This window comes from Danio rerio, chromosome 8, assembly GCF_052040795.2.
Source record: "Danio rerio strain M-AB ecotype USA chromosome 8, GRCz13ab, whole genome shotgun sequence".
NCBI classification, from domain to species: Eukaryota; Metazoa; Chordata; class Actinopteri; order Cypriniformes; family Danionidae; genus Danio; species Danio rerio.
In genome coordinates, this window is record NC_141028.1 from 60,982,501 (window position 1) to 60,995,000 (window position 12,500).

The 12,500-nt window shown below is 38.6% G+C and overlaps 2 protein-coding genes across 4 annotated transcripts in view; both read left to right on the forward strand.

Annotated features, from left to right (window-relative positions):
- The window catches only part of gnb1a (guanine nucleotide binding protein (G protein), beta polypeptide 1a), a 64,350-nt gene extending 60,707 nt beyond the window's left edge, over positions 1-3,643 (forward strand). For both annotated transcript variants that reach the window (NM_212609.1, XM_087262796.1), the window contains 1 exon segment: positions 1,815-3,643. The gene's annotated coding sequence lies outside the window, so the exon portion shown is untranslated.
- Positions 3,644-7,676: 4,033 nt separating this feature from the next.
- Positions 7,677-12,500, forward strand: part of bicd2a (BICD cargo adaptor 2a) — a 48,447-nt gene continuing 43,623 nt past the window's right edge. For both annotated transcript variants that reach the window (XM_087265621.1, XM_087265620.1), the window contains exon 1: positions 7,677-7,989. In XM_087265621.1, the coding sequence (XP_087121747.1) occupies positions 7,810-7,989 (180 nt within the window). In that variant the 5' untranslated portion in view covers positions 7,677-7,809. The remainder of the gene's footprint in view (positions 7,990-12,500) is intronic.

The following is a 12,500-nucleotide window of genomic DNA, read 5'->3' on the forward strand; positions in this document are numbered from 1 at the left end:
GACTTAAAAAAACGTTAAAAAAAACTATGCAAAACATCACTTCGTTTTTGTCATCATGTTGTGCCAACGCAATCTCACAGTAATTCGTAACTTTTTGATTTAGTGGCGTATTCGTATGAATTCGTACGATCTAATTTGTACTATTTAGTACGTTTGCTCATCCCCGAGTGACGGTTAGGGTTAGGGGTGGGGTTTGGTGCCACGCCTCCTTTTTAAAATCGGACATTTTCGTACAACTGAACTCGTACGAATTAGCCACTAAACTGTCAAAACGTAAAATACTTACATTTCCTCGTGAGATCAGGCTGGTTGTGCCCATGTAAATATCTGTTTCCACAACGTTAGAAACAGACGTTTCCTTTTAGCCTCATAATTTGACGTAGCTGTCATGTCGCCGTCTCTTCACTGTACTGGTTTTTACCAGGTTGTGGAAAAAAATAACGTGCTCACAACATCCAATCAGATTAAAGGAACCAAAAAGCAATATGGTGTTTACGACTTCACAGAAAAGGAAGCATTTAAAGACTTAAAAGCACAAATTGTTTCTCGATTCTAAGACTGCATTTACACGCGATTGACACAAATAGTCACAGGCAAATTAACATTCTACTGTCCCAAACAACTCTCACGCTGGCCCGGGCCTTTGAGCAGTCCTTATTGTTGAGCCCTGATATATACATATACGTATATATATATATATATATATATATATATATATATATATATATATACATATATACATACATATATACATATATATATATATATATATATATATATATATATATACATATATATATATATACACATATATATATATGTGTATATATATATATATATATATATATATACATATATATATATATATACATATACATACATATACATATATATATATATATATATATATATATATATATATATATATACATATATATATATATATATATATATATATATATATATATATATATATATATATATATATGTATATATATATATATGTATATATATATATATATACACACACACACATATATATATATATATATATATACACACACACACACACACACACACACACATATATATATATATATATATATATATATACACACACACACACACATATATATATATATATATATATATATATATATATACATATATATATACATACATACATATATATACAAGGCTGCAGGCCGAGTGCCTTAGTGCCCCCACCAGTGCCGATATACAGCCATACCGCACTGCTACTCGTGTGATATTGCATTTATACAACAGTTTGACGCCATAATCGTGTATATAAAAACAAAATCAGACATGGAGAGTCTCAAAAACCCTTTTGTATGAGGAACTACTTTCTTCCACATTGGATTCAAATCATAAGCTGACAGTTAAACAGCTGAGCGTGCATCTTTTACACTGTAGATCTGTAGTGTCTGCTGGCTGTATGTGGGCGGAGTAATACACAAAGGGTAAAGAGGCTGTACGGGTGCTGATATTACTTAAATATATCACAGCTATCAGCCAATCAGATTCGAGAACCAGACAGAACTGTTGTATAAATATACACACACACACACACACTATACACAATACAAACATGAAAACTTATATACGCACTATACACACTCGAGTACTCGTATGTTTACACACACTGTTTACACACACTATATACACACACAATCTGAGAATAAAATGTCTTATAATATCATGATTGACCAATCAGAATCCAGTATTCCACAGTATTCCAGTAATGCACTTCCACACACAATACTAACAAACACACACTCTCTGCTTCTCCTCAGACCGCATCCGGACTCTAAGGTTGACTGGAAGACTCGATCCCCAAAACGAAAACAAACAAACAAATGTTCGATTCTATTCTCCTCTGTCCTTCTCAAAACTCAACAGAACTGACCCCCGACATCTATAAATGATCCTTTTGGAAACACACACACACACACACACACACACACCCACACACACAGAAAAGAAGAAGAAGAAAAAAAAAAGAGCACAATTGTTACACTCAGCTAGATTGTAGTGGATAACGTTGATAATTGTGCATCCTTTTCTGGGACCATTGTATTGAGATGAAGACACTCATTCCACTGCTAATGTCATTACGCTAACGTCATCTTTCCCGAAAGCTTCACGGGCTCCTTCTGGACCTCCCGTTATCAAATTTGTATGATTAAAAATGATAATAACCTTCTCCGATTGGTCCAGACGGCTCGCGTGCGCGCATCTGATTGGATGATCAGGGGTCCACTATAGCTGCTATCAGGCCTGTACATTTAGTCCCTGCTAATTTGATTATTAACATGTATTATTTTTTCCATCGAGTTTCGCGACGCTAGCCGAGCACGTGCTGTTCATAACGACCCGATTCACCAAGAAGAAACGTTCTCCTTTTTAACCACACTCTTCCTCCTGTCACGCTTTCTTTTGGAGTAACTCGATGAAGATTAACCAATCCTTTTATTTGATGTCTCTCTCTCTTGAACGCGGCGGATGTTTCGAAGGAGTCGTGGGCAGTCCTTCCTTTATTATTTCTCTCGTTTATTACGATTATTTCGAAGCAGAGGTGCCCGTTTTGTGCTTGGAAAACAGTTAATACTCTGTGAATGACATGTTGTATAAATCAATGTTTGAACATAATGATATTGAACATTTTTAAGTTAAAAAACGACAAAAAAAAAAAACACAACTCTTATTTTGGTCGTCTGCCATGGGTGGGAAACTCGTAGAAAAATCGCATGCTGTAGAATTGCTTAAAGAAAAAAAACGACAAAAAAAAATACATAAAAATAAGAGGTGCATATGGAAACTAAAGTCCTTGATGTTTTCTTTTCCTTTTGATTTTGAGCCTGTTGGATAGATCTCTCATCACAGTATTTATTTTCGTTCCTTTGCTACTCTGTGCATACACGGTTTAGTTTGATTTTCGAAGCTATGCACTCAAGAGAAGCAAACATGTTGATCACAACAACTGCGAATGGTGAGTCGATCCGTCCCACACACACACACACACACACACACATGCACGCACACACGAATAAACTAGAACAAAGAAATCTCTCTTTGTAGCAAAAGAAAAATTTCAGATACAAAGACAGTGCTAGAGACATTTTGTAACAAACAAACAGGTTTTTTTTGTTCTTTAATAATAAAAAAAAACGTGGAACGAAGTACGGCGGACGCATCGGAATGGCAGAACTTTTCTGTTGTTCCTCTCGACATGTATCAAGAATCTCTCTCTCTCTCTCTCTCTTTAGCTGTAGTGGCATTTCTTCCATTCTCTTATTTCTCTGCGACATTCTGTACGAAATGAATAATATAAAAAACACACATAAAGTGCTGTCGTTTGTGCGTTAGGCCGGGAGTTTGGCGAGAAAACTAAAAAAACGAAACTAAAATGAGCTTTTTCTTCCTCTCTTCTCTTCCCTCTCCTCCTCCTCCTCGCGTCTCTCCATACAGATAACTCTCTCCGCTCTGCACCCCCCCCACTCTACCCTTCTCCATCTTTTGTATTTAATTTTAAAGTCAGTGTACAACAGAAAGCTGGATGCAAGATAGAAACTATATTAAAATGTACTGTTATTTAAGATGTAATAAAAGCAGTTTGAGACGAGCTCGTGTGCTTCCTTGTGTTTTGTTCATCTGTTTTTGTCTTGCTTGTGCTTTGTTTAACAATCACAATGCAGTAAATTGTGTTTTTTAATGTAAAGTTAGGTGTACTGCATAAGTCTCATCTACAGGGGGCGCTATGGGATCAAATTCCCACCTAAAGTATCGCAGCGCAGAAGGAAAAATCATGTGGAGGTCGGAGCCGGCTCCAAGCGGGCTGCACAAACCTGGAGATTTATTTGTTTAATGTTTGGTACACAGAGTCCAGGATTGTGCTTAATAAAAGTCTACACCTACCCCAACCCTCAACCCTTATCTGCCTTCCTGCAGATTTCAGCTTCAACCCTGCTCAATCACACCTGGAATAATTAATTAGGACCTGAACAGTACTTAATAATTACAGGCAGGTGTGTTTCATATGTGTTGGAGATGTAATCTGCAGGAAGGTCGATCTCCAGGAGCAGGATTGAGCACCTCTGGTCTACACCAACCCAATCTACTTGCAGCATAAGTCCCTCCTACTCGGAGGTCACCCAATTTACTTGCAGCGCAAGTGCCTTCCACTTGGAGGTCACCCAACCTACTTATGGTGTAAGTCCCTCCCACATGGAGGTCTCCCAGCCTACTTGTGGCTTAAGTCCCTCCCACTTGGAGGTCACCCAACCTACTTATGGTGTAAGTCCCTCCCACATGGAGGTCTCCCAGCCTACTTGTGGCGTAAGTCCCTCCCACTTGGAGGTCACCCAACCTACTTATGGTGTAAGTCCCTCCCACATGGAGGTCTCCCAGCCTACTTGTGGCTTAAGTCCCTCCCACTTGGAGGTCACCCAACCTACTTATGGTGTAAGTCCCTCCCACATGGACGTCTCCCAACCTACTTGTGGTGTAAGTCCCTCCCACTTGGAGGTCACCCAACTTACTTGTGGCGTAAGTCCCTCCCACTTGGAGGTCTCCCAACCTACTTGTGGTGTAAGTCCCTCCCACTTGGAGGTCACCCAACCTACTTATGGTGTAAGTCCCTCCCACATGGACGTCTCCCAACCTACTTGTGGTGTAAGTCCTTCCCACTTGGAGGTCTCCCAACCTACTTGTGGTGTAAGTCCCTCCCACTTGGAGGTCTCCCAACCTACTTATGGTGTAAGTCCCTCCCACATGGACGTCTCCCAACCTACTTGTGGCGTAAGTCCCTCCCACTTGGACGTCTCCCAACCTACTTGTGGTGTAAGTCCCTCCCACTTGGAGGTCACCCAACCTACTTGTGTTGCAAGTCCCTCATAAAATCAAAATGTGCAATGTTTATGTGAGTGACAGTTAAGAGGAGGAGCTCAACTATGAAGCCCCGCCCCCCTACTCAATATTCAGTATTTTTTGTGTTATATCACACATGGAAAAATCAGTGCTGAATTTACATTCTGATGTCAAAAAGACAGATAAATCAGACCAAAACATTATAATGTGAGCATCTGACAAAGAGATGATCAACTGATGCAATACCCGAGTTACAGAAGACACAATATAAATTAGCATTATCAAATTTAGATGCTGTCGAGGCAGAATATTGTGTAACACCTTTACATTTTAATTTTTGTAGGTTTTTCCAATTAATTTATCTATTAGATTTTCTGTTTTAGTTTTTTTATTATTTTTATTTATTTTGATATTCTGTTTTAGTTGTTTTCTCAGTCATGCACTGATGTAAAAGCCCGCCACAACTTTCGGTTCAGGCAGATTTGAAAATGTTTTGAGAATATTTTTTATTCATTTATTCATTTTCTTGTCGGCTTAGTCCCTTTATTAATCCGGGGTCTCCACAGCGGAATGAACCGCCAACTTATCCAGCAAGTTTTTACGCAGCAGATGCCCTTCCAGCCGCAACCCATCTCTGGGAAACATTCACACACACACACATACACTACGGACAATTTAGCCTACCCAATTCACCTGTACCGCATGTGTTTGGACTGTGGGGGAAACCGGAGCACCCGGAGGAAACCCACGTGACTGCAGGGAGAACATGCAAACTCCACACAGGAAAGCCAACTCGAACCAGCGACCTTCTTGCTGTGAGGTGACAGCACTACCTACTGCGCCACTGCTTCGCCATATTTTTTATTTCCTTCTGTTTATTTGTTAGCTGTATTAATTGGAGAACTGCAAATAAACACTGAGCATGTAGTTCACTGTGAGGAAAAGGTGGGGGTATGTAGTACAAACATAAGTAGGTTACAAAAAAAAACTACTTGAAGATGCAAACATTGTTTGACTTTTTTAAATTAAATATGTTGAGATTTTCGTCCTTGTAGGAGAAAAAAAAAGTGCTAAAATATTGCAAAAATGTTTTCAGAGCCAGTGCCTGTTATAAACACAGAGGCAGCAGGTGGAGCTGTTGTCGATAGATCTGCCAGAGGAGGCTTCATTTCCAGACTCAGCGACGCAGAAAGACCTACTAATGGACGGAGGATGAACGGGCGAATAACTAATCTGTTTATATATATATATATATATATATATATATAGATATAGATAAGGCAGTTCTGAAGGCAAAAAGGGGTCCAACCCGGCACTAGTAAAGTGTACCTAATAAAGTGGCCTTATCATTTTGGTTCTTGTATCTGTTGTTTAAACTTTAAAGCATAAATAAATAATACCAATAAAATAATAATAAACATAATAATATTCGTACTATTATCAATAAAAGCTTATGTTAATAATAAACAACTTACTAAATATTGTATGAATAGCTCTTAATAACTAATCGGTTTATATATATATATATATACATACATAAATACATACATACACACAAACACTTATTAAGAGCTATTCATGCAATATTTAGTAAGTTGTTTATTATTAACATAAGCTTTTATTGATAATAATACGATTATTATTATGTTTATTATTATTTTATTGGCATTATTTATTTATGCTTTAAAGTTTAAACAACAGATACAAGAACCAAAATGATAAGGCCACTTTATTAGGTACACTTTACTAGTGCCGGGGTTGGACCCTTTTTGCCTTCAGAACTGCCTTAATCCTTCGTGTTGTAGATTCAACAAGCTACTGGAAATATTCCTCAGAGATTTTGCTCCATATTGTCATGATAGCATCACACAGTTGCTGCAGATTTGTCGGCTGCACATCCATGATGCCAATCTCCCGTTCCACCACATCCCAAAGCTGCTCTATTGGATTGAGCTCTGGTGACTGTGGAGGCCATTTGAGTACAGTGAACTCATCGTCATGTTCAGCAGTCTGAGATGATTGAGCTTTATGACATGCTGCGTTATCCTGCTGGAAGTAGCCATCAGAAGATGGAGACACTGTGCTCATAAAGGGATGGACATGGTCAGCAGCAATACTCAGGTAGGCTGTGGCGTTGATGCTCAATTGGTACTAATGGACCCAAAGAAAATCTCCCCCACACCATTACACCACCACCACCAGCCTGAACCGCTGATACAAGGCAGGATGATCCATGCTTTTATGTTGTTGAGGGCAGATTGTGAGCCGAGCATCCGAATGTGGCAGCAGAAATGGAGACTCATATAATGCCTAAATGCATTGAGCTGCTGGCATGTGATTGGTTGATTAGAAATGTTTGCCTTAACGAGCAGTTGGACAGGTGTACCTAATAAAGTGGCCGGTGAGTGTGTATGTGTATATTTATATTTGAATAGACCAGAAAGGACATTCCCATGAGTAACGTTAGTATTTTTTTCGACTCTTTATAGAACACTATAAATCAGGGCTTCTGTCAGAAAATGAACACTTACGAATATAACATTTAATCAACAAAATTATTTATTATTAGACGGAGATCTCCACGTCACTCGCAGGGAGCCGGTTCATTCAAACTTCCGGTATCCAAACTGTCAAACCACAGCGAATCACGGGACACGAGTTCTTGTCCCCATCTGCTCCAATACAAAGAACGTCCAAAGAAACTACAAATCCCGCAGCGCGCCTGATTTCATTCCAAGGAAAGCCCCTCTCCGGTAGATCCTCCTCTCAGGTCTTCATTTCTCCATGTTATTGAGGGGCAGCGGAGCGCAGAGCAGCGGTCGCTCTGCGGGAATGGAGCTGCAGTAAGCGGGATACAGCACAGACTCCTCCGCGCCCCGGACACCTAGAAACACACCGATAATGAGTTTGTGAGCGGTAAAGATGTCTGCGGAGGATGTGGAGCGGCTGTCCCGGGAGCTGGCGGAGACCACGCAGGAGAAGATCCAGGCGGCGGAGTATGGGCTCGCGGTGCTGGAGGACAAACAGCGGCTCAAGCAGCAGTACGACGAGCTGGACGCCGAGTATGAGAGCGTCCGCCGGGAGCTGGAGCAGCTCAGAGAGGTAAATAACACCGCGACACGCTCACACTCATCGATATGCAGTATGGTTGGTGAAACTGTGGATGGTGTGTGGCGGATGAAGACGCCTTCGAGGGGTTGATATGGTGAAGTGACGCCATTGTGGTGCAGCTGAGATGATGGTGATGGAGAGGCTCCGTGCTGTTTTAAATTCGGTGAAATTATGAATTATGTTGCTTGACGAATATAGAATGACGACTATTGAGATTCCTCCATCATCTGCCTGAGTTTGGCTTTTGTATATATACATTATATTTATACATTTAAACTCATTCTTCATCTGCTTGAGATGTATGTGTGTATATATCTGTGTGCACACACACAAACACACACACACATATATAAATAAATAAATAAATAAACATATATATATATATATATATATATATATATATATATATATATATATATATATATATATATATTTATATATGTAAAAAAAAAAAAAAAAATATATATATATATATATATATATATATATATATGTATGTATATATGTAAACACATATACATGCATATATATATATATATATATATATATATATATATATATATACATACATACTCATAAATATACGCACAAATGCGCATACATGGTGGAAGAGGAGTGTCTGATCCATCTTAGTGTCTGAATGAAATCAGTTTTAAATTGATTTTATATGCACACACATAATGCAAGTGTTTATTCGAGGATTCAAATATCTTTTGTTTAAGTAAAATGTCAAAGTACGGTATAATAATGTATAATAAAATATATTTAATGTCTGTGTGTGTGTGTGTGTGTGTTCGTGTGTGTGTGTGTGTATGTATATATATATATATATATATATATATATATATATATATATATATATATATATATATATATATAATTAATAATAAATGATAAAGATAAATTTTATACAATTTGAAATGATAAAAGTCCTGTTGTCAAATGTATAAAACCTAAAAGTACAAATATTTAAGATGCTAATTTTGGGTATTTTAAATGCAGTATTTTAATAAATCATCAAATTATTCTTGTCCTACATATGCCTGATGGACTTTGACAGTTGTGTCTTTTGGAAATCATGCTAATAAACTATATATATTCTATTTATTTTATAATCAATAAAAACGATAATGATAGATATCACGGTATAGTACCATTTCTGTAAATTAAATTGATTAATAGTTGTTTAAATAAATGTTTAAAATATTAACACAATATAAAACACTTTTTAAAAAGCAATGTTGACATGCCCAATATATAATATCTCTCAATGAAATGCAGAATGTAAACGCTGTACTTGTCTTTCAATATTGCAACTTTCTGACGATGCTGTTTCTGTCTGTGTTCCTATAATAGTCTATAACATATGAATGATGACAGTGTTACTGTAAACGATGTATTTTGCAACACCACAATATTCCTGACAGAGCACACTAGACTGTTTATTTTGTTCTGCGATATGTATATTGTCCTGTTGCACAGCACAAGCATGTAGGACTCATTTATAGTGCAGTCTATATTGTGCATTAAAGCATATGCGGTCTTGTCGAGTTAAAAGACATCAGTGTGTTTGAATTTGTGCGGGAGTTTCTGTCTCCGCCTAAAACGGCTCAGCGAGTCTCGACCTAAAGAGGAATGCTGGGAATGCTGCGGCTGGCCCTCACAAACACGTCTGTCTGTTTCTGCTGCTGCTGTTTCAATCACATGTCAGGAGATTGTTTAAAACCTGTTGGTCCGTCAGTAACGGACACATTTAAAGCTAAGAAAATAATTGTTGAGTGTTTTTGGTCTAAACTGAACAATTGTGGTCGCAATGTAAAACAGATGTCAGTGAAATGGTTGATTCTTTAAGGTCCCTTGAATGTATTTTAGATGTTAACATCATGTTGTTAGTTTTAAGGATTTCTATAATCCAGTGTGCTCCAAAACGGTGACAAAATTCACATTTAGAAGAGATAAACCTGATATAAAGCTTCCAGTTAGTCACTTCCGCCTAAAATGATCAACATTTTTTTTTAACCATCACCTCATACTTCAGATTCCCATCAAACCTTCAATCAAATGCTCTCTAGTATCCGACAAACCCCTCGCGCTATTCATTTGATGCACTTGAATTCAACCATAGATATATACACTAGATATGGCATAGGGACCCTGAGCATGCGTCAATAGCGCCACCATATTGGTACAGTGCTCCCAGGACAAATGTCATTCAACCGCACTAGTCAAGACAGTGTTATTACATGAAGATGCGGGACTTTAGCGCTGTCTACTGGTGTAGTAACGAGCAAACAAAGAAAACAAAGCACAAAGGCAGAACATTTCATTGGTAATATTAAGTTTTTTTTCTGCTTTTGTTTGTTCTGAACTTTTGTGCTGATCAGGTCACGTTATTGATGATTACAGTCACTTACTGCCCTCACCATACGGCAAAGCAGCTCCAACTCACACTAAACACTCGGCTTATGCTAGTTTTGTTGAATAAAATCAGCAAACAATGCAAAAGAAATATGACAACGAGATGCTGCGCTGCCAGAAACTTGTATTATTGTCGACTAACGTTAGTGAAAGAGTCGTTCGGGGGATTTATTCAGAAACGAATCGCTCCCTCCGTCAGTATGAGCAGTGAAAGCAGGAGAGGAGCTGTGTTTCAGGACATGATTAGATCAGATTTAACAGGGAGGGTGAATAGTACATTTCTGTACACACAAACACAAGCTTTTTGTCAGGAATGCCCGTGCGGTCACTGATCCATCAATGTAGAAAAGTGATGTAAAATTATAATTTTCGTAATTAAAAAAAAAAAACATACTAACATCCAGGAAAACTCCCGATCACAGATATATGTGTATATGTGTAAATCTCTGGCTTTGCATGGCCACAGTCCTCCACTGTACCTTGGTCCCACATTCATTTCAAAGGAGCGCTACCCTGTACCAAGATGGCGGCGCTATTGACACATTCCGTCCAATAGACAACAATAGGCCAGGCGACATCTAGTGTATATATCTATGGAATTCAACCACTCTCACCTGCAGAGCTGTGAGAAAACAAAACACCATTGGCTGTTTTTATATAAAAGGGAGGAGCTACTCTATGCCCCGCCCTCTCTTTATGTTTCAGTTGAAATCATACGTACAACATACATTTCAAAGCACGCCATGGGACCTTTAATAATAAATGTCATTTATTTATACAGCGTTAATACAGCAATGTTTCGAATCATTGACGTCTGCATTACACCGCTGTAGTGCATAGACGAAAACACCATCAGAAGCAGACAGAGATTATATAATGCTGCGTTCACACCAGATGCAGAACACGCGCATAAACCACGTTATTTGCGCGTAAATAGTCGCATGAACATTTGAGCTTACTCGCTTCATCTGCGCGTCAAACCCCGCTTCATCCGCGCGTCAAATTCACTTCAGAAAAGATGCGGATTCGCGTGATGGGCGGGGCTTCTGTCTGCCCGGTGACTCTAACTTCATAGCTAAATGGCTAACATGGATTTTATTGAGAAATTAACTGTTTACGTGCTTTATGAAGACTGATAAACAGCGTCGATACGTTTAGGGCCGTGTCTGAGTCCACTAGAATCTTTCAGAGGTGCATCTGTGAGCTCCTAAACTCCTCCAGAAACTGAAACTGGATGATGGAGGCTTTCAGCAGTGCTTCTGGCTGAGTGTTTTTGTTGGTGTCGGCTGGAGGCTCCCCGCCCCAACCCCCCCTCACAATCACGCCCCCACAAGAGCAAGCTCCTGATTGGTTAACGCGGCGCCAATGTCCGCTGAAGTTCAGACTTTCAAACTCGAGCAATTCGCCAGTCAAACGCGCAAAACGCTCAAATCCCGCCGCGCCATTCACGCATATCACACCGCAGGATGTCTATTCGCGCGTTTGCATTGACTTAACATGTAAATCACTCGCGCTTGACGTGCGTTCTGCGTCTGGTGTGAACGCAGCATAAGCAGTTTTAAGTCAACACTATTTATCAACATTGGATTTCTATTTATTTATTTATTCTTTTTTATTTTAATATAATTTTTACATTTAAATATTTTTTATTAACTATTATTATATAATATACTGGTATTATATACATACACATCCTGATTTGAAGAGTTTATGTTGAAATTAAGCTGTTTTTATTTATGTTTAATTCTCTTCTAGATTCTGCTCTACTGAATCATCATGGCTCTCTTAGTTTGGCATTGACAGTGAGGAATATATCGCTTGTCGCTTCGCTTCTTATACATTCTTTTTAAAGATTTTCAACCTTTAAAAGTCAGTGTTATTTTCTATAGTGTGTCTGCAGGCTTACTATCGCTGATCTAAAAACAAGTCCGGTCCGGTTTCTTATCTGAACTTTATCCTGAAATTCTTCTCGAGTGATTTCCTGTCACGTTTAGCTCATTTTTGGCTGCTGTTCTCAGTGTGTGTGTGTGTGTGTGTGTGTGTGTGTGTGTGTGTGTGTGTGTGTGTGTGTGTGTGTGTGTGTG